Raw genomic sequence first — 22,695 nt, 5'->3', positions numbered from 1 at the left:
CTGTGATCCTTCTTGGAATATAAAATGGGAGTAATATTCATTTAGTCTTCCCCAAAGGGTAAGGTTTAATGACTCCCACCTGTCAATGTCTAAGGAAACCTCTTTGATTATTTTGTTCCTATTACCTGGTACTAACTGGATTATATCCTTCGGAATTAAAATATCTAAGTATTGAACAAATAATAATAATAATAATAATAATAATAATAATAATAATAATAATAATATCCCGCCCATCTGGCTGGGTTTCCCCGGGCACTCTGGGCGGCTCCCAACAAAGTAATGTGGAACTGATATTTCTTACATGAATGTGTTAGCACCTTTTCGCCCATTGGCGCCAGTTCTGATTTAACCCAGTTAATAGAGTAGCCAGAAATTTAACCGAAAGTATTTATTGTTTGCAACAGCCTTTGGATACAAGTGTGAGGTTTTGTGATAAACAAAAGTGTATCATCTGCAAATGAAACCCATTGATATTCAGCTGAGTTGTGAACTGCTCTGTAGATCTCGCTATGTTGTCTTAATAGCACAGACCAAGGGTTCTAAGCAGAACTTAGAATATTTCCTCAGAAGGGGGTGGACTCTCCATCTCTGAAGATGGTTCAGAGACTTCAGCTAGTGCAGAATTCAGCGGCCAAGTTCCTCACCGGAGCAAGACGGTTTAAGCATATGACACCCATCCTGGTCCGAGTGCACTGGCTACCAATTAGTTTCCGGACCCAATTCAAAATGCTGGTTTCCGCCTATAAAGCCTTAAACGGCTCAGGACCGCAATACCTCAAGGACCGCCTCTTTCCATATGAACCTACCTGGACCCTGAGATCATCCTCTTAGGCTCTCCTTTGTGCGCCTCCTGCTTGAGAGGTCCAGAAGGTGGCAACACAAGAACGGAGCCTTCTCTGCAGTGACTCCCCGTCTGTGGAATGCCCTCCCTAGGGAAGTTCACCTGGTGCCTTCATTACACACCTTTAGGCGCCAGGCAAAAATGTACCTTTTTAACCAGGCCTTTGGTTCATCTGTTTGACATCCTATATCATTTTAAACGGTGGCTCTTTTCTGGGGTAGGTGTTATTGGGTTGTTCTTTTTATCATATTACAGTGGTACCTCGCAAGACGAATGCCTCGTAAGACAAAAAACTCGCAAAACGAAAGAGTTTTTCGTTTTTTGAGTTGCTTCGCAAGACGGATTTCCCTATGGGTTTGCTTCGCAAGACAAAAACGTCTTGCAAGTTTGTTTCCTTTTTCTTAAAACCGTGCATTCACTTCGAGGAGCAACTCATAGCACGCGGTGTGGTAGCCTTTTTTGAGGTTTTTGAAGACTTTGGTGATTTTTGAAGCTTTTCCAAAGTCCGTGCTTCGCAAGACGAAAAAATCGCAAGACGAAAAAACTCGCGGAATGAATTAATTTTGTCTTGCGAGGCACCACTGTATTATTATTATTATTATTATTATTATTATTATTATTATTATTATTTATACCCCGCCCATCTGGCTGGGTTTCCCCAGCCACTCTGGGCAGCTTTCAACAGAATATTTAAATACCATAATCTATTAAACATTAAAAGCTTCCCTAAACAGGGCTGCCTTCAGATGTCTTCTAAAAGTCAGATGGTTGTTTATTTCCTTGACATCTGATGGGAGGGTGTTCCATAGGGTGGGCGCCACTACCGAGAAGGCCCTCTGCCTGGTTCCCTGTAACTTGGCTTCTCGCAGTGAGGGAACCGCCAGAAGGCCCTCGGTGCTGGACCTCAGTGTCCAGGTAGAACGATGGGGGTGGAGACGTTCCTTCAGGTATACTGAGCCGAGGCTGTTTAGGGCTTTAAAGGTCAGCACCAACACTTTTATTCTGCTATATCCTGTGATCTTTTCCATGAACTGCCCTGAGACCTCCAGGTATAGGATGGTATATAAACAACAACAACAATTCTACTGCAATTCCTGCATTGCCGAGGGTTGAGCTAGATGAACCTCAGGGGTCCCTTCCAACTATGCAATGCTAAGCTGGCTCAGGTGACACTCACGTCGTGGTTCTTGCTTTCCCTTGCAGATGGGTATGGAAGTGGCGAGAACGGCAGCGGAACAGTCTCCCCGGACAAGCCTCTCCCCACCATCGAGCCTCTCTTCCCCACAGGTAAGAGGCCAGCTGGGTCTTGGTCTAGTGGTGGGGTACAAGACGTCTCCAGATTCAATCCCCAAAGTTCCCCATCCCGAGGAAACTTTGGCTGTAGAGCTGGCAGCACCCTGGGGTGCAGCTGCTTGCAGGAGGTGCTGAGCTGGGTGTAACAGGGCTCCCAACAGCTTCATACGTGGGTGGGCAGGAGGGGGGAGAAATTTGCAATGGTCCCTCAACCAAATTGGCCGGTCCTGGACATACGTGTGGGTCAGAGTGCAGATATCAGTTGGATTGCAAATGTCAGAATGCGGGTAAAGGTAAAGGGACCCCTGACCATTAGGTCCAGTCACTGGGGTTGCAGCGCATTAGGCCCCAGACTCTGGGGTTGCAGCGCTCATCTCGCTTTGTTGGCCGAGGGAGCCAGCGTACAGCTTCCGGGTCATGTGGCCAGCAGGACTAAGCCGCTTCTGGCGAACCAGAGCAGCGCACGGTAACGCCGTTTACCTTCCTGCCAGAGCAGTACCTATTTATCTACTTGCACTTTGACGTGCTTTCGAACTGCTAGGTTGGCAGGAGACGGGACTGAGCAACAGGAGCTCACCCTGTTGCGGGGATACGAACCGCCGACCTTCTGATCAGCAAGCCCTAGGCTCTGTGGTTTAACCCACAGCGCCACCCGTGTCCTTTTTTAACCAGAATGCGGGTATCAGTCATAAAAAAAACCAACCCTGGATGCTTAAGCCCAGTCAAAGGCAACTATGGGGTTGTGGTGCTCATAACGCTTTCAGGCCGTGGGAGCCAGCGTTTGCCCACAGACAGCTTTCCGGGTCATGTGGCCAGCATGAGTAAACTGCTTCTGGCACAATGGAACACCGTGACGAGTGCCAGAGTGCATGAAAACACCGTTTACTTTCCCGCCGCAGCGGTACCTATTTATCTACTTGCACTGGTGTGCTTTTGAACTGCTAGGTTGGCAGGAGCTGGGGCAGAGCGACGGGAGGGCACCCCGTCACATGGATTCGAACCGCCAACCTTCTGATCGGCAGGCTCAAGAGGCTCAGTCATTTAAACCACAAGACAACCTCAGAAGGTGGTGGACTTGGAGGTTTTTAAACAGAGGTTGGGTGACGGTCTATCAGGAATTCTTCTGCTGTGATTCCTGCTGAGCTAGAGGACCCTGTAGTTCCCTGATAGAGTTTTTGGCTCCTAAATAATACAAACAAAAGCTCCCATTTTACAGGGGAAATGCAGAATAAAAGGGTTGCGTCTAACGAAGCTCTAAGTTACCATCACCTACCGGGGTGTTGCGGCATGGGAGAATGAATATTGCAGGTTGCGGGTGACTTTGTTGAGCTTTGTTGAGATTGCACAATCTGTCATGCGCTGAGGTTCTACCGGTGCAGCTTGCCTTTGGATTTGGTGCAGTGTTCAAATCCGTAGTGAAATTGTGCTCGAATTGTGCTTGCTCGTTTCCCGTAAGGGAAATACAAAACATTAAACAAAGCCACAAAGACTTGTGAACTACCCAGCCTAAAATGAATTTATAATGTCTGGTTTCAATAGATTTTTTCAAATGCTTAACTCAGTCTATTAAATAAGTTCATGAAGATACTACAAAAGGTAAGTTCGATGATATTCACAATACCAAGAGGTGCCGGCAGTCCAAGTAATCAAGAGGCCGCTGTTCGCCCCCGATGGGGCCCTTTAACTGGAGCTTGCGGGTAGCACACTCCCAAGATAGTTTTCCAGGCTTCTTCAGTGGTCTAATTTCAAAGTCTTGATATGTATATTGATATTCAGTCTTATAGAGAATACTCTTTCTTGGCTTAAACTTAAGAGACTGATTTCCTTACTTGGACTGCCAGGGCGAAACAGGTGCAAAACGCTGGCACCCTGTCGTCTAGAACTTCATTGTCTACAACTTTATTAACATCCATCTACAACTCTACTGGGGACGCGGGTGGCACTGTGAGTTAAACCACAGAGCCTAGCACTTGCTGATCAGAAGGTTGGCGGTTTGAATCCCCGCGACGGGGTGAGCTCCCACTGCTCGGTCCCTGCTCCTGCCAACCTAGCAGTTCGAAAGCACGTCAAAGTGCAAGTAGATAAATAGGTACCGCTCTGGTGGGAAGGTAAATGGCGTTTCCGTGTGCTGCTCTGGTTCACCAGAAGTGGCTTAGTCATGCTGGCCACATGACCTGGAAGCTGTACGCCGGCTCCCTTGGCCAATAAAGCGAGATGAGTGGGTCACGACTGGACCTAATGGTCAGGGGTACCTTTACCTTTACAACTCTACTAGCATCTCTCAGTATTGTGAATATCCTTGAACTTACCTTTCGTTGGTATCTTCATGAACTGACTGAGTTAAGCATTTGAAAAATCTATTGAAACCAGACATTATAAATTCATTTTAGGCTGGGTCGTTCGCAAGTCTTTGTGGCTTTGTTTAATGTTTTGTATTTTTCTCGGAAGGTTGTTAAAATATGTATAATTATTGTTCTGTGTACATTAATTGCCAATGTGTTGCATGAGTCGCACTTCTTCTGTCAGCAGCACAGATTGCATTTTTCTAGCAGGTTTCCCATAAGGGGCTACTGGGAGCCACTGGGAGAAGGGGAAGCTGAACTGGACGGGCCACTGGTCTCATCCACCAGGACTCTTCTTCCGTTTTTCTTTGTCTCCCGATGCCTCTCGCCCACCAGACCTTGCTCCTGAGCTTCCCTTTGGGGCATCTGGTCTGTGCTGGCAACCGGCAAGAGCCTGCGGCATGCCCGGTTGTGCCACGGAAGGCGTCTGGTTCCGGATTCCTGCCTGAGCCGTGGGCAGGAGAGGCCTGGGGCGGTTTCCAGAGCTGCTGGTGAGATGAGTCCCTGCCGGCCCCATCCCATTCCCGACCCAAGAGGCCCATCCAACTGTGGGGGAGGCTTTTTGGAAAGGCGGAGGCCTGTCTTGTCTGCGGCGTCTCGGCAGGAGAAGTCGCCTCCGGCCCCTTCGACTATCCAGCGCATCTGTGCTCATTTCCAGCTTCCCGGTTTCTTTATTTATTGCCGTTCTATCCTACCTTTTCCTCTGACATGGCCTTTCTCCCCCCCCCCCATTTCACCCCCACAACAACCCTGTGAGGTAGGTTAGACTGAGAGGCAGGAATTGGTCGTCAAGGTCATGGCTGAGTTGGGGGAGATTTGAACTGTGGTCTCCCAGGTCCCGGTCCGACACTCTAACCACTATGCCATACTGCCTCTCAGTGCAGGAGTTGGAAGCTTGGGAGAGAAGGAACAGAATCCACCTTTATCTGTCCTTGAACCTTTTTTTTATTTTAAGGACAACCAATCAGGAATAGGCCAGATTCTGCCTTCCAGCTTAGGCTGGTGCAGGGCGTGTCTCGGCCCCTCTGCTTAGGAGCAAGGCTGAGAGTGCTGAGATTATTTGCCAAAAGACTGCAAGGCCCTGGGTTCAATTTCTGGCAGCATCTCCCCGTAAGGATGCAAATACCTGAAACCCCAGAGTGTTGCTGCCAGCCAGTGTTGATGTTATTGAGCTCAATGCAGTGCATATTTGACTTGGCATAAGGGGGGCATGGCCTTCCCCCTTTATTCCCCCTGCAGAGATGTTGGGGTGCAGGGCCCCCCAACACAAATGGTCATGTCCTAATTGATATAGAGGTGTGCATTTGGAGTGACTTTCAGAGGGGAAAACACTGGCACCATACACATCATGGATTTAAAGCGCACACCCACCCATCCAAAGAAGAAATCTGGGAATAGTAGTTTCTTGTGGGCGCTGGGAATTGTAGTTTCTTGTGGGTGCTGGGAACTGTAGCACTCTTGGTGGGGGCCAAACTGCATTTCCCAGGGGGGGAATGTGCTTTAAATTTGTTGGGGCACATCCAGTCACATTCTTCTCGAAGCTGAAACGAATGAACCCAAGTCATGCATGCTCATGAGCTTCAGTGGGTCTACTCTGAGTAGGGCTGGCATTGGCGACAACCCTCCCCGGTACACCAGCTACACCACTTGCTGCCAGAGATGTTTTGCGTGCAAGTCGATGGGGCCCTCTTGCAAACAAGGCAGCAGCTGTTGCGTGCGTGTTTGTGTTTTTCATCCCGTAAGCAAAGCTTTTAGAAGAGAAAACAAATTACTTTTAAAAAGCCGAGGGGGGAAAGAGAGAGAGAGAGGTCTAGATCCCTGCTTGCAAAAGCGGGGTGGGTGTGTAAAGTTTATGTTGGGAGCAGTCCCTCCTCTGCTGTCTGGGCCTGCTGCAGAATTTGGGTCTCTGCACATGCATGTACGGTATTTTTATTTTAAGCCGCTCCGCTCCTTTTGACATCTTGGTTGGGGGAAAACCCCAGACCATCTCTGCTCCCCGGGAGGCATTCCAAGGGGAGGCGGGATCTGGTGGGGCGAGTCCTTGGAAGTTTGGGGCTACGGCCCTCTATCTGGGAGCCAAGGGGGTTGCCAAGATGGGGGGGGGGGGTTGAAGGCGGGGAGGGGGATAGATCCGGTGGGTGGGTGGGGGGCGTTGGAAGCACAAACCTCTGCACACACGCCCATGCTCAGTTTCATGCTCCCTTCCCCCACACAGCCCTCAGACACACCCACAGACCTGCAAACCTGCGTCAGAATTCAGAGGAAATTCAAAACAATGCGCAGAGCTCATTTCCCCCCAGATGTTCTATGCTGAACCATGCTTATCCTTCGCCTGCAATTGTAAACACCTCTGGTCTGGTTGGCTTTGGGGAGGTGGGGGCGCAACTGTTTCTGATGTCATCACCCATTTTGGGAGAGCATCACTGTGGGTGTGGAGGACCACAGCTCTCCTGGTAGGCAAACTAAGGCCCGGGGGCTGGATCCGGCCCAATCACCTTCTAAATCCAGCCCGTGGACAGTCCAGGAATCTGTGTGTTTTTGCATGAGTAGAATGTGTCCTTTTATTTAAAATGCATCTCTGGGTTATTTGTGCGGCCTGCCTTGTGTTTTTACATGAGTGGAACGTGTGCTTTTATTTAAAAGGCATTTCTGGAGGTGGTTGGAGGATGGATGGCAGCTAACAGATTGAGGTTGAATCCTTACAAGACAGAAGTACTGTTTTTGGGGGACAGGAGGCGGGCAGGTGTGAAGGACTCCCTGGTCCTGAATGGGGTGACCCGGAAACTACAACTAATCCAGAATGCGGCAGCTGGACTGGTGACTGGGGGTGGCCGCCGAGACCACATAACACTGGTCTTGAAAGACCTACATTGGCTCCCAGTACATTTCCGAACACAATTCAAAGTGTTGGTGTTGAGGGCCTTCTGGCGGTTCCCTCACTGAGAGAAGCCAAGTTACAGGGAACCAGGCAGAGGACCTTCTCGGTAGTGGCACCCGCCCTGTGGAACGCCCTCCCACCAGATGTCAAAGAGGGAAAAAACCACAAAACTTTTAGAAGACATCTGAAGGCAGCCCTGTTTAGGGAAGCTTTTAATGTTTAATAGGTTATTGCATTTTAGTGTTTTATTGGAAGCCGCCCAGAGTGGCTGGGGAAACCCAGCCAGATGGGCAGGGTATAAATAAATTATTATTATTATTATTATTATTATTATTATTATTATTATTATTATTATTTGTGTGGCATAGGAATGCGTTCATTATTTCCCTCAAAAAAAAAATAGTCCGGCCCCCCACAAGGTCTGAGGGACAGTAGACCGGCCCCCTGCTGAAAAGGTTTGCTGACCCTGTCCTGGCTGAACAGATGGGGCAATGGAGGCGTTCCACATGGGTTTGGGGGAGGCAGGAGGGCTGCAGGGAGGGGGTTGTTAGGGATATGCCTGGGAGGAAATTTAGGTGGGGTTGTTGTTGGGGAGCATAGCAGTGAGTGTGCCCATGCTTGGTCCTTTCGTCTTGGCCCCCCATCCTGCCCCATATGTCTACTTCCTTCCCTCCTATTGATGGCTGACAATTCAGCACTCAATGGCCAAACTTTCCTGCCCTTTCTACCTTCCTCAGTGGGTTAGAGCATGGTGCAGATGATTCCAAGGTTGCAGGATCAGTCCGCATCTGGGACAGCTGCATATTTCAGCATTTCAGGACTAGATGACCATGTTATAAGGGGGGAAACCCTGCTCTTTTCCCCTTATTGGGTACCCAAGAGCCCGTATAGAGTCCTTAAGTGGGTTCCCTATCGGTAGGAGAAAATGACAGAGGCCAACCAGAGAACATTGAGAAGCAAAGCGGTTAGTAAGCCTGATCTATATCAAACTGTTGCAACAGGGTCCCCACTCACCACATTCAGGAGGCAGAAAGAACCCAGAACAATGGTGCATAAACCCTTATCGACTTTTGAAATTGCCCACCCTGGAGCCCAAGGTAAAAGTAAAGGGATCCAGTCCTGGCCGACTCTGGGGTTGCAGCGCTCATCTCGCTTTACTGGCCGAGGGAGCTGGCGTACAGCTTCCGGGTCATGTGGCCAGCATGACTAAGCCGCTTCTGGCAAACCAGAGCAGCACATAGAAACGCCGTTCACCTTCCCGCCGGAGCGGTACCTATTTATCTACTTGCACTTTGATGTGCTTGTGAACTGCTAAGTTGGCAGGAGCTGGGAGAGCAATGGGAGTTCATCTGGTCGCGGGGATTCAAACAGCCGACCTTCTGATCGGCAAGCCCTAGGCTCTGTGGTTTAAACCACAGCGCCACCCGCGTCCCATTAAACCCTTATATAGACTTTTGAAATTGCCCACCCTGGAGCCCAAGACCACTCCCCCAAAACATCATACATACATCACAGAAGGGGGTGGTCTACAGCAGAAATACATCACAAGAGGCAGTCTCCAGCAGAAAACCTGTTTGCCAGGATATCTGTTATTGGTCACTGATTGCTTTACCTGAGCAGCCTGGCCTTTCCTTTGCGATGGTAAATACTTTAAATTCCTGAATCCTGGTCACAGGCTCACCCTATTCACACACAAATATGCCCTTAAGACTGGTAAGAAAAAGACAAGGGAGAGGCTTTCCCATTTCCTTCCTCCCTATAGAGAAATATTTGAGGGCAATTTGGGAGTGTCAAAATGACTTCAGGCTTGCTCTCCTGTACTATTTCAGGCATGTGGTTTATATACAGTGGTACCTCAGGTTAAGTACAGTGGTGCCCCACAAGAGGAATGCCTCGCAAGACGGAAAACCCGCTAGACGAAAGGGTTTTCCGTTTTGGAGGTGCTTCGCAAGACGAATTTCCCTATGGGCTTGCTTCGCAAGACGAAAATGTCTTGCGAGTTTTTCCGACTTTTTTCCCCTTTCACCCCCTTTTTTCTAAGCCGCTAAGCCGCTTATCCGCTAAGCCTCTAAAAGCCGCTAAAAGCCCTAAGCCGCTAATAGCACTAATCCGCTAAGCCGCTAATGGGCTTGCTTCGCAAGACGAAAAAACCGCTAGACGAAGAGACTCGGATTCTTTTCGTCTTGCGAGGCACCACTGTATTTAATTCGTTCCGGAGGTCCGTACTTAACCTGAAACTGTTCTTAACCTGAAGCACCACTTTAGCTAATGGGGCCTCCTGCTGCCGGAGCACGATTTCTGTTCTCAGCCTGAAGCAAAGTTCTTAACCTGAGGTAATATTTCTGGGTTAGTGGAATCTGTAACCTGAAGCGTATGTAACCTGAAGCGTATGTAACCCGAGGTACCACTGTACTTATGTATGTGTTTGCCTTGTAAATTTATGAACATATGATTTATATATTTGAGATTTATAAATTCTTACAACAACCCTCAGGGTCCCTTCCAACTCTACAATTCTATTATTCCTTCCTCAGCTGTCTCAATAACCAAACCTCTCCATCCTTCCTTCCAAATTTCTGTATCCTTCCTTTTCTGTTTACTCTTAGCCAGGCACTAGAATTTTCAATAACAATACTGGTTTTTCCTCTCCTCTCCTCCTTCTCTTCTCTTCTCTTTTCTTCTCTTCTCTGCAGACCTTCCATCTCCTCCTCCTGTCGGGCTCCCTCCCCCTGCAAGCATCACCGGTGCAGAGACCCCTGAGGACGACTCTCTGCTCAGTAAGTGGCTAGTCCCTAACCCACTGTTATAGAAAAAACCTGCTCCTTTTCCCTTATGGGGCATCCAAGAGCCTGTATAGAGTCCTTCAGTGGGTTCCCTATCGGTAGGAGAAAATAACAGAGGCCAGCCAGAGAATATTGAGAAGCAAAGCAGCTAGTAAGCCTGATATTTATTCAACTGTTGCAACAGGGTCCCCACTCACCATATACAGGAGGGAGGAGGAACCCAGAACAATGGTGTGCAAGCCCTTATATAGACTTTTGAAATTGCCCACCTCGTAGCCAGAGACCACCCCCCAAAACATCATACATACATCACAGAAAGGGGTGGTCTACAGCAGAAATACATCACAAGAGGCAGTCTCCAGCAGAAATCCTGTTTGCTAGGATACCTGCTAATGGTCACTGATTGCTTTACCTGGGCAGCCTGACCATTCTTTTGTGATGGTAAATACCTGAATTCCTGAATTCAGGTCACAGGCTCCCCCTATTCATACACAAATGCGCCCTTAAGACAGGCAAGCAGAAGTCAATGGTGAGGATTTCCCATCTCTTTCCTCCTTGCAGATTTGAGGACAATTTGGGAGAGTCAAAATGGCTTGAGTATTGTTCTCCTGTACTATTTCAGACACATGGTTTATATACTTATGTATGCGTTTGCCTTGTACATTTATGAAGGTTTATTTTGTATTTGGGACCTTAGAATTCTTATAACACCACCCAGCATGGGTCATTGCAGCCTGCATGTGAAGAAAGCCAGAGGCTATGCTGCTAGGAGGGGGCTGAGTTGGGGTACCCTGCTGTGCCCCCCCCCAAAGCCATTGTTATGGTCAAAAGAAAGCTGTTTTTTTGGTGGTGATGGGCATGGAATAATTAGCCGCCTGCTGGAAATTGTCTGGCGTGGAGGCAGGGAGAGGGGTGTCGTGGAGCAAGGGCAATGTTGCTCAGTGGTTAGAGCGCCTGCTTTGCAGGTTCAGCTCAGGGCGGCGTCACCAGGTAGTGCTGGAAATCTCCCTGCAGAGCTGCTGCCAGTCAGAGTCAACATTATTGAGCTAAGTGGACCGATGGTCTGACTCGGTCGACGAAGACAGCTTCCCGTGATCTGAGAACAAGTTGGGTGCCCGGGAATTTTTGGGTGGGCGTTTAATGTGATGATCCCATGGGCGATGTCTCTACCCCTGGACTTTTGCAATGAGGGAAGGGGAGGCTTGGCCAGCCAAACTGACTCAGCCAACAGGAAGAAGCCCGCAGACCTCTCTCTCTCTTTTATTGTTCTCCTTTTGCGACTCAAAGCGATTTTCCAGCTCACCCGCCCCAGGGAGGAGAGAGGCGAGGCACTGAGCGCAGGGCTCCTTAAAAGGAATCAAAGACTTGGGCCTGATTTTTACACGACTGGAGCAACTGCAGCGCCGGGGGGAGGGGGGGGTGACAGTTACCAAGGCTGGCCAGGCCTCTACAGGGTGCAGACGGATAAATCTGCCTGGATATTTGCCTGGGTTTCTCCGCCACCCCCACCCTGCCTCCTTTGCCAGGCCTCTTCCCTCTCTTTAAGAGCCTGGTGGCCGGATCAGGCCAAAAAACCTCATCTGGCCTAAGCGTCCGGTTCGCACTGTGGCCAAACAGATACTCCAACGGGCAGCAGCCCCAGGGTGCAGCAGCAGCAGCACCCTCCTCGCTTGTGAGTCACAAGGATTTGAAGGTAGACTGCGCCCACATCTGGAGGCTCCATCGGTTCAGTGTAGCTGGTCGCTACTCCCAGTGAAGCTAAGGAGCGGCGAAGGGCCTGGTGGATCAGGCCAGTGTGTCCCATCTAGTTCACAGAGTCCTGCTCTCACAGTGGCCAACCAGATGCCCGTTGTGGGAAGCCCGCAAGCAGGACCCGGGTGCGAAAGAAGCTGGAATCCCCGTGATTCCCAGAAACCGGCATTCTGAAGTATTACTGCTTCTGATTGTGGATCCTTTCCCCTTATATAATAATAATAATTTATTATTTGTACCCCGCCCATCTGGCTGGCTTTCCCCAGCCACTCTGGGCGGCTTCCACAGAGACCAAAAATACACTAAAATGTCACAGATTAAAAACTTCCCTTAAGATGTCTTCTGAATCTCAGGTAGTTGTTTATCGCTTTGACATCTGGTGGGAGGGCGTTCCACAGGGCGGGTGCCACTACCGAGAAGGCCCTCTGCTTGGTTCCCTGTAGCTTTGCTTCTCGCAATGAGGGAACCGCCAGAAGGCCCTTGGCGCTGGACCTCAGCGTCCGGGCAGAACAATGGGGGAAGAAATCCTTCCTTTGTTTAGAATGGGCCTGCCTCCCCACCCCACCTTATATGGGTCTGTTTGTAACTCCTTTTGTAATGCCTTTCCTGGAGTTGGGGCCAAGATGGCTTCTCCTCGCAAGCCCACATCTGGCTCCCCAGATGTGCCCCAGGCCATCTCCCAGGCCTTGTTCCAAACGAGTGGGGCTGTGGCAGGAGATTCAGCCTTGACATTGCTCCTGGGGCAGCAGGCTTGCCCCAGGCCGCTGCCTCATCCCTTGCCCTGGTCAGAGGGGGCCACAATCCCCAAAATGCTTTTTGTCTCTGAGAGCCAGTGTTGCATAGTGGTTTCAGCTTCGGACTTGGGTTCAAATCCCTCCACTCGGCCAGGAAGTTCACTGGGTGTGAACTTGGGGGTCAGCGTCCCTGCCTCTCAGCCTGACATACCTCACAGGGCTGTTGTGAGGATTAAATGTGGAAGGGGGAGAACAGCAGGATATGAATGCCATGAAACCAAAAGAGATAAAAGCTGCCTGCCTATTCCCTGACAATGGCTGTGCCCCAGCAGAGAGGGAACTGCACTCTGCATGCGCTCAGAGGAAGCACCTTTCTCTGCTGTTTTGCTCCCACCTTCCAGAGCTGAGTTTCCAGCACTTAAAATAATAATAATAATAATAATAATAATAATAATAATAATAATACTACTACAGTGGTACCTCGGGTTACATATGCTTCAGGTTACAGACTCCACTAACCCGGAAATAGTACCTCGGGTTAAGAACTTTGCTTCAGGATGAGAACAGAAATTGTGCTCCAGCGGCACGGCGGCAGCAGGAGGCCCCATTAGCTAAAGTGGTGCTTCAGGTTAAGAACAGTTTCAGGTTAAGAACAGACCTCTGGAACGAATTAAGTACATAACCAGAGGTACCACTATAATAATAATAATAAATTTTATTTATACCCCACCCTCCCCAGCCGAAGCCGGGCTCAGAGCAGCTAACAACAATAAAAGTAACACAGCATTCTAAAATCAATTCATTCTAAGATCAATTCAAAATCGAATTAATGGCAACTGTTGGGCTAGAATTCTGTGAGGATTACCGAAGGAGGGGGTCAGGCTGTGCCATGGCCAAAGGCCTGGTGGAACAGCTCTGTCTTGCAGGCCCTGCGGAAAGATGTCAAGTCCCGCAGGGCCCTGGTCTCTTGTGACAGAGAGTTCCACCAGATCGGGGCCACAGCCCCAAAAGCCCTGAGCTTCAAGGAGCTGAATTAATCCTTGGGGTGATGCTAACCCCGGAGGCAACAATCTGGGTCAACCCCCAAATGTCGCAGAGCCTGGCAGGAAAGATTTGCATGTTGCTGTGGCAAGGAAGAGATTAAGGCAAGGTTTTTTTTTACCATTTCCTCCACCCAAACATTCATCCCCCTTAAGAAAAAAATACTGTTAGGGCATTAGAAAGGGCTGTTTGAATCCATGGGCATGGCACATTCTTTGGGGGTGACTCTGCAAGGCAGGGAGGAGCGGGCAGCTCTTGCCAGGTCATGGGGGCACAGTGGCACATGGCGCATCTGAATGGGGCCTTTGTATGGGTCGGACAACGGGTACCCCTGTTTGCCCAGGCTGCATGGGAGTGGGATACAGGCACCCTGGCATCCCTGCCTTGGGTTGCTGTCCTGGGAGTTGGAGAAGGAGGTCTAATGCAATTCTGGGCTGCATCCACAGAAGTCTAGTTTCTAGATCAAGGGAAGTAATACCGTATTGGCCCGGATATAAGCCGCACCCACAAATAAGCCCACAAATAAGCTAAAAATTCAAGGGAGGGGGAGAGGGAAAAAAGACAATACCCAAATATAAGCCGTTCCCTTAAAATTCCGCAGACATTCACACCCGTAAATGACAAACGTAGAAGAAAATCCTACAGCGATATCGTAAAAGCCCATTTTTGTAAGGTCGCGAATTTAAGCTGTGCTTTAGCTTTTCACGGTCGGAATTTGGTGGGGGGGGGTGCGGCTTATATTCAGGCCGATGCGGTATTACCACTCTATTCTGCCTTGGTCAGACCACACCTGGAATACTGTTTCCAGTTCTGGGCAACACAATTTAAGATGGATGTTGACACGCTGGAAGGTGCGCAGAGGAGGGCAACCAAGATGATGAAGGGTCTGGAAATCAAGCCTGATGAGGAACGATTGAGGGAGTTGGGTTTATTTTAGCCTTGGAAAAAGGAGACTTGAGAGGAGAGGGGGATAGCCATCTTCAGATATCTCAAGGCCTGTCCCATGGAAGAAAGAGCAAGCTTATTTTCTCCTGCTCGAGTCATAGGACTCGAACCCATGACTTCCAAGTTACAAGACAGGAGATTCTGACTAAACATCAGGGAGAGCTTTCTGACAGTAAGAGATTATTGACTCCCTTGGGAACTGGTGGACTCTCTTCCTTCAGAGGTTTTAAAGCAGAGGTTGGATGGTCATCCAGTGGCGTAGCGTGGGGGGTGCAGGGGGGCCGGCCGCACTGGGCGCAACATCTGGGGGTTAGGGTTAGGGGGCACAAATCCACGGGTTAGGGGGCGCAAATTACTTGCCTTGCCCCGGGTGCTGACAACCCACGCTACGCCACTGTGGTCATCTGTCATGGATGCTGTAGCTGAAATTCCTGCATTGCAGTGGTTGCCCTAGATGACCCTAGGGTCTTTTCCAAATATACTATTCTGCGATTAAGGGGGACTTTGCCCCTCTGATGCTTCTGCAGCCAGTCTCACCCTAGATCACCTAGCAATGGTTGTTGGCCAGAGAAGCCGGCACAAATCCAGGCAAAAAGGGTGTTTTCGTTCCACTCTGTTCAAGGCTGTGGGTCTGACTGCTGCCCCGATGGAGGTGTTGGGTTGCACTCTGAGCTAGAAAGGCAGCATGGCATGTCAGATTAAGACCTGGGAGAGACCAGGGTTCAAATCGCACAACTCAACCATGAAGCTCCCTGGGTGATGTCAGGCCAGCGTTACTTATCTTTCAGCCTAATCTACCTCACAGGACTGTTGTGAGAAAAAAAACAGGGAGAGGGAGAACCATGTAGGCCGCTTTGAGCTCACTGGAGGAAAAAAGTGGGACTGAAATATAGTGAATAAATAAATAGTCCTGCTCAGAGTGTTGAAAACAATACAGCAGCTGGGAAACCCAGCCAGATGGACGGGGTATAAATATATTATTATTATTATTATTATTATTATTATTATTATTATTAGTGGTCTCAGGGTTCCTGTTGTGACTCACTGCCTAGCCTTAGTCACATCACCTGCCTCTTCCTAGATGGCCACCTGTCATGAATTCTTTAGTAGAGATTCCTGCATTGCAGGGGTTTGCACTAGATGATGCTTAGGGTCCTCTTCTAAATCTGTGATTATTCTACAATCCCCTGCTCTTTGTCCTACCCCAGGGCTGCTTTGCAGCCAGACACAAGACCAGCCAAGCAGTGTCCTATCCCCCCATTGAAAAAGTGCAGTTAAGGGCCCCAGTTAACTGTAGTTAAGATTATCATGTCTCCAGAGCGGGGCCTTTTCTGCAGTGGCTCCATGGCGACGAAACACACTCCGCTAAGAAACAGGCCTCTGATCTCCCCAGATCTCCTGCTGCAGGCGGTGAAAATGTGTGTTTGGGGACAAGCAGACAACTTTGCATAGCTTTCAATGCACCGTTTAACACAATTGTAATTTAATTTGCATTTGTGTGTCTCTGTGTGTGTTTTAAAGGGGGCTTAGAAATATTGCAGACAAGTAAATGAGTACATTTTAAAATTAGCCAAACAGCCTTGCAGTGAGCTAGCGGGTCTCAGTTCCAGATGCAGCAGAATCAGCCCTCTTTCTTCTTCCCTCGAAAAGTCAAACACCTTGAATTCTGCAGAGGCTGGAAGCCAAGGGGCCAGTGATTCCTGCATAGCAGCAGGTTGGACTAGATGACCCTTGGATCCCTCTTCTAAATCTGTGAATCTACGATTCCCTGCTCTTTGCTCTTTTTGCCGTATAACTGTGTCCTGCCTCAGGGCTGCTTTGCAGCCAGACCCAAGACCAGCCTGGCGGTGCCCTATCTCCCCATTCAGAAAGTGCAGTTAAGGGCCCCAGTTAACTGCCTCGGATGAAAGGGAGCAGCCAAGCAGAGCTGCCTCTCGCCCCCGTTCCGTTTCCCTGCAGGGAAAGCGCCTGATGCAGACGCTGCTCTCGCTGCAGAGGCACCTGGAGCCCCGAAAACGTTGCTGTCGCACACCCTTCCATCGCTTGGCCCGCCTCCCAGCTGCGCCTGGGAGCTGCCGCTGGCCAGTGCTCCTGGCAGGCAGCCTGTGTGAAATCTGGGGGTGGCAAGGCTGATATCCAGGGCCTTTTTGTCTCTCTTTCCCGCCCCTTCACGGACTTCCACCTCATCTCCCCATCTTGGAAGGAAGGAGGGGTCTGCTGAGGCCTTGCATGCCTGTGTGGGAGCAGGGAGGCATGTCTCATGAAAGCTATCGCCTGGGTGGGGTGGCATATTTGGTGCCTCTCATTTGACACACACACACACACACACACACACACACACACACTCTGGCAAGAGTTCCCTTGTGCTACAGTTAGGGCTTTGAAATCCTTCGCACTCGCATCTCCGGCAGCTTCCATTTTGCAGGAAGTCGGCGACATGTTCATTGTCTTCCATAAACACAGTTTTAACAGTGAGTCCGTAAGTGACCACGGAGGCCAATTCTGGATCCACACGTCCTTCCACAGTGGGGACAGAGGTTTCTGGGTGGGAGTTGATCACGGTGAAGGTTTTCCAAGTGTGCCTTCCTCTTCCTCACATTTCCTTCTTGCGTCCTGAGCATAGCTGTCAACCTTCCCTTTTTTGGCGGGAAATTCCCTTATTCCAGCACCGTTTCCCGCTACTTCCCGCTGCTGTCCTGGATTGTCAGATATCCCTAGACTGTCCCCGGGACAGGTGAGGCTGCTGATCCCTTATTTTCAAGGCTGCTGATCCCTTATTTTCAAGGCTGCTGATCCCTTATTTTCAAATCTGAAAGTTGACAGCTATGGTCCTGAGTTCGAGCGTCTTCAAAGCCCATGACACCTTTGGTAAAGGCTGTTCTCCAATTGGAGCGCTCGCAGGCCAGTGTTTCCCAGTTGTCGGCGTTTATACTACATTTTTAAAGATTTGCCTTAAGAGAGTCTCTGTGAATGAAGCCATCATTTGCCTTCACTGCCCCTCTCTGCCTCCATCACTGGGTTTCACTGTCTCCGATGCTACCTTGCAGATAGGAAACTTTCGACACACACGAAAATTCTCATTTGTATCTGTGGTCATGAGTGTGTAGGCAAGAGAAGGAATTCTTCTGTATTAAGTCACTAATAGGACCAACAATCTCCTAACTATCTCCTCTCCATCATCTCTCCCCTCTAGTCTATTTCCGGGCCCTTGTGAATTTCACAAAGTCCATCGACTACAGCTCCCGCCTGGATGATGTCAACTCGGAGGAGTTCCAGGATGTCTCCAAAGCGGTGGTGGACACGGTAAGGCCTGATTCTGTCCCATTTCCACAAAGGAGCTGTCCCAATGGGACAGAGATCATAACCCTTTGGACAGTCTTATCCTCCTCTGATTTTTATACCCCTATGCGTTTGGATCAAAATAAGCACCTACTCCCATAAGATTCCCTTGAACTCAGTGTTTTAACATCTGCTAGGGTTTCCTTGTTCCATGTTCCACCCTCCCTGGAGTTAAGATGATAATGTATCAGGAGCAGGGCCTTTTCTGCAGTGGCTCCATGGTGATGAAACGCACACGCCTCTGATCCCCCCAGATCTCCTGTTGCAGGCAGTGAAAATGTGTGTTTGGGGACAAGCAGACAGCTTTGCATAGCTTTCAATGCATCGTTTAACACAGGCTTCCTTAACCCAGTCCCTCCAGATGTTTTGAGACTACAATTCCCATCATCCCTAATCACTGGTCCTGCTAGCTAGGGATCATGGGGGTTGTAGGCTTAAAACAGCGGTTCTCAACCTGTGGGTCCCCAGATGTTGTTGGACTACAACTCCCATCAACCCTGAGCTCTGGCCTTGCTAGCTAGGGGTGATGGGAGTTGTAGTTCAACAACATCTGGGGACACACACATTTGAGAAAGGCTGGCTTAAAACATCTGGAGGGCCAAGGTTGAGGAAGCCTGGTTTAACACAGTTGTAATTTAATTTGCTTTGTATATTTTTTTGTGTGTGTGTGTGTGTTTTAAAGGTGGCTTAGAAATATTGCAGATAAGTAAATGAGTAGATTTAAAAATTAGCCACAACAGTCTTGCCATGAGCTAGCGGGTCTGGGGGCCCTTCTCAGTACCAGATGCAGCAGAATCGGCCCTCTTCCTTATCCCCCGAAAGGTCAGAGCAGCAAACACTTTGAATGCTGCAGAATGGTTCTCCCCTGGCAGTAATTCCTGCATTTCAGGGGATTGGACTAAGCGACCATTTGGGCCCCTTCCAACTCTGCAATTCTACGAGGCTGATGCAATTTTCTCTCTGCAGCTGGAGTCTGAATACTACAAGATCCCCGGAGAGCAGGTGGTTAGCGTGGTCTTCATCAAGTGAGTCCAGGGGTTGGTTTCCATGTCCAGGGTGCCACGGAGGCAGGATTTAACCCCCGCCTGTGCTGTTTTCTCTTAAGGAGCTTGCATTGCAGGCAGAAGCTCTTACCCGGGTGATATGAGATGGTGGGAGCAAGCAGAGTGTAGGAGAAAGACCAAGAAGCCCCAACAAGAATGGCCTTAGAAAAAGGGGGACACCTGGGTGGTGCAGAACTACAACTCCCATCTCTACAATGGGCAATGCTAGTGGCCAGGGCTGGATGGAGCTGGAGTCTAGCAACACCCAGAAGTCTGCCATCCCGGAACTAGATTGTCACTTGCCTTCACTGCCCCTAGCTGCCTCCATCACAATCTTGCTTTGTTTTAGAAGAGGGAAAGGGATTGTGTGGCCCTCAAGACATTGCTGGGCTCCAGATGACGTTGGATTCGAACTCACATCCTTCCTGACCATTGACCATGCTGGCTAGTGATTGCTGAAGTGCCAACAACAACAACAACAATTGATTATTTGTACCCCACCCATCTGGCTGGACTTCCCCAGCTACTCTGGGTGGCTTCCAACAAAGATTAAAAATACATTAAAATGTCTCAAATTAAAAAACTCCCTGAACAGGGCTGCCTTCAGATGTCTTCTAAATGTCAGGTAGTTGTTTATCTCTTTGACATCTGATGGGAGGGCGTTCCACAGGGTGGGTGCCACTACCGAGAAGGCCCTCTGCCTGGTTCCCTGTAACTTTGCTTCTTGCAGTGAGGGAACCGCCAGAAGGCCCTTGGCACTGGACCTCAGCATCCAGGCTGAACGATGGGGGTGGAGACGCTCCTTCAGGGATACTGGGCCGAGGCCGTTTAGGGCTTTAAAGGTCAGCACCAACACTTTGAATTGTGCTCGGAAACGTACTGGGAGCCAATGTAGGTCTTTCAAGACCAGTGTTATGTGGTCTCGGCGGCCTCTCCCAGTCACCAGTCTAGCTGCTGCATTCTGGATTAGTTGTAGTTTCCGGGTCACCTTCAAAGGTAGCCCCACGTAGAGCACATTGCAGTAGTCCAAGCAGACAACATTTGAAGGCTACATGTTTCCCATCACTTAAGTAGATCATCACTTGCATTCAGTGCCTCTGGCTACCTCCAATCAGCCTCCTTTTAATGCAGGGGCAGGGACCCTGTAGCTCTCCTTGGACTCAGCCTCCCACCATCAGCCCTGACCACTAGGCATGCTGGCCGGGGCTGGTGGGAGGCAAAGTTTTTCCAGCGTCTGAAGGATCACCACTTTCCCAGCCCTGCTTTAGAGAAGACCTTGCCCCAATGTTCTTCCCTGATGACAAGATCCAGAAACTTGTTTCCCCTCTCCTCTTTGTTTCTTTTAATCAACAGCTGCAAGCTGAGATATTTTAGGAGATGCAAAGAGGTTGAGGGAACGTTCTTTCACATGTGGTGGATTTGTAAAAGGGTAAAAGAGTATTGGGAAATGATCCGTAATGAATTGGAAAAAAAATGTTTTAAAGTACCGTATTTTTCGCGCTATAGGGCGCACCGGACCATAGGGCGCACCTAGGTGTTTTTTTTGGGGGGCGGGAATAAAGAAAAAATATATATCCCCCCCCCCCGGTGCGGGGCTGGGGCGGGGGAAGCCTGAGCCCCAGCCCCCAGAACAGGCTGCTATCTGCAAGCCTGGGGAGCCCGGTGGGCACTCCCGCTGCGCACCGAAGGCTTACTGATAGCTTCCTGAAGCCTGGAGAGTGAGAGGGGTTGGTGCGCACCGACCCCTTTCGATCTCCAGGCTTCAGTGAAAGCCTGCATTTGCACAGACATTTCCCCTTCATTTTTGGAGGGGAAAAGGTGCATCCTATAGGGCGAAAAATATGGTAAAGGTAAAGGTAAAGGTACCCCTGCCCGTACGGGCCAGTCTTGACAGACTCACTTAAGAGGCCAGGGGCCAGCGCTGTCCGGAGACACTTCCGGGTCACGTGGCCAGCGTGACATTGCTGCTCTGGCGAGCCAGAGCCGCACACGGAAACGCCGTTTACCTTCCCGCTGGTAAGTGGTCCCTATTTATCTACTTGCACCCGGAGGTGCTTTCGAACTGCTAGGTTGGCAGGCGCTGGGACCGAGCAGCGGGAGCGCACCCCGCCGCAGGGATTCGAACCGCCAACCTTTCGATCGGCAAGTCCTAGGCGCTGAGGCTTTAACCCACAGCGCCACCTGCGTCCCGAAAAATATGGTACTTTCCCCCAAAAAACCAGAGTCCTTTTTCTTGGGGATACATTCAGACTGAAATTCCCAGGTGTCAAAAAGGTTATTTATGTATGCCACTACTGCAGCCCATGTTTTGTTAGCCCAAAAATGGAACACGAGCGAGGTCCCAACCAAAGAAGAATGGCAACTTAAGCTGACAGAATATGCACAGCTTGCAGACTTAACATATAGAATAAGAGAACAAGAAGAACATACGTTTAGATAAGATTGGAAAACATGTATTGAATATATGGGAATTAATTCTGTACAGCTGAAAACGTTGACAGCATTAAGATTAATTCAGTGTAAATAAGTTTTGATGGATGTAATAATGGTTTAGTTTTTGTAAAATATGCAGGGGTTTATGATATGCAAAATGAACCATGGAAAGAGCAGAAGGGAAGTCATTAGTATTTTAAGGATGCTTAAATGAGTATTCTAAATTGTAAAACAGAAAATTTAATGAAAAACTATACGAAAAAAAGAGAGATATTTTAGGACAGTGGTTCCAAAACTTGGGTCTCCAGCTGGTTTTGGACTACAACTCCCATCATCCCTAAATCAGTCTCAAAAGTAGCTCGAGAGCCAGGTTTGGGAAACACTGTTTTAGGATCTGAACAGCACAATCCTTGGAAAGGAAGAGTTAGGGGGGAGGTGGGAATTGGACCCTGTCTCCAGATTCAGGTTTTACATGATGGGTCCATGAATCGTGCCCACACACCTCCTTTCCCCCCCAGAGAGATTGATGGCTACATCTTCGTGGAGCTGGACGTGGGCTCCGAGAGGAACGTGGACGAGGACCAGATCCGCCAGGTGCTTTTCTCGGTCATCGAGAGCGGCTCCATCGCCTCCTACGTCACCTCCACGTGGGGATTCCAGTTCCGCCGCTTGGGAGCAGGTGAACCAGACTGGAACCTAAATGTGGATTAGGATGGGGTGGAGTTTATTGTGGAAATGGGCGCCCCCCCCCCGTCCCATTCACCATTAACTGTCCGTTTGCTTTCAGCCCAAACCCCGCCTCCCCCCATTACAATGGAGCCCCCAGGTGAGTGTGGCGTCAGAGGGGTGCAATGGGACCTGGAGGCTTCAGTCCTGGGGGCAGAATAGGGTCGGGAAGCCCCTTTCTTGCCAGGCACCTCCCCTCTCGGTTGGAGGGAAGGTGGGTCAACCCAGGGCCCCCAGATGTTGTTGGACTACAATTCCCAGCATCCTCAGCCAGTGTAGGCGATTGTCAGGGCTGATGGCTGTCCAAGAACAAACGGGGACCCCTAGTTGAAGTGCACTGGTCTGTGTGGTTGGGGGAGAAATTCGCATTCAGTTCACTTTAGAAGGGAGATCCCTTCAAATTCACACTTCGTGAAACACAAACTGAAACATAGCCATCCTTGCAAGTTGGCACTTGTGCAAATTTCAGGACACCGTTTTCCAAACAAGTGATGTGTGCAAAAAAGCATATATTGTGCGGGGGGCGGGAGCATGAAATACGG

The 22,695-nt window shown here is 49.6% G+C and overlaps 1 protein-coding gene across 15 annotated transcripts in view; it reads left to right on the top strand.

Annotated features, from left to right (window-relative positions):
* The window catches only part of HSPG2 (heparan sulfate proteoglycan 2), a 240,738-nt gene that overhangs the window by 53,232 nt on the left and 164,811 nt on the right, over positions 1-22,695 (top strand). For 11 of the 15 annotated variants that reach the window (XM_079986623.1, XM_079986619.1, XM_079986615.1 and 8 more), the window contains exons 3-8: positions 2,048-2,131; positions 10,051-10,134; positions 17,806-17,915; positions 18,918-18,976; positions 21,946-22,106; positions 22,215-22,253. In XM_079986623.1, coding sequence (XP_079842749.1) covers positions 2,048-2,131; positions 10,051-10,134; positions 17,806-17,915; positions 18,918-18,976; positions 21,946-22,106; positions 22,215-22,253 — 537 coding nt within the window. The remainder of the gene's footprint in view (positions 1-2,047; positions 2,132-10,050; positions 10,135-17,805; positions 17,916-18,917; positions 18,977-21,945; positions 22,107-22,214; positions 22,254-22,695) is intronic. The other 4 variants (XM_079986616.1, XM_079986614.1, XM_079986613.1 and 1 more) reach the window with 3 other exon arrangements.

The sequence above is a fragment of the Podarcis cretensis genome (genome assembly GCF_951804945.1).
Source record: "Podarcis cretensis genome assembly, chromosome: 8".
Classification (NCBI taxonomy): Eukaryota; Metazoa; Chordata; class Lepidosauria; order Squamata; family Lacertidae; genus Podarcis; species Podarcis cretensis.
Note: the sequence above shows the minus strand (reverse complement) of the source record. Positions and strands in the feature narration are given on the sequence as shown.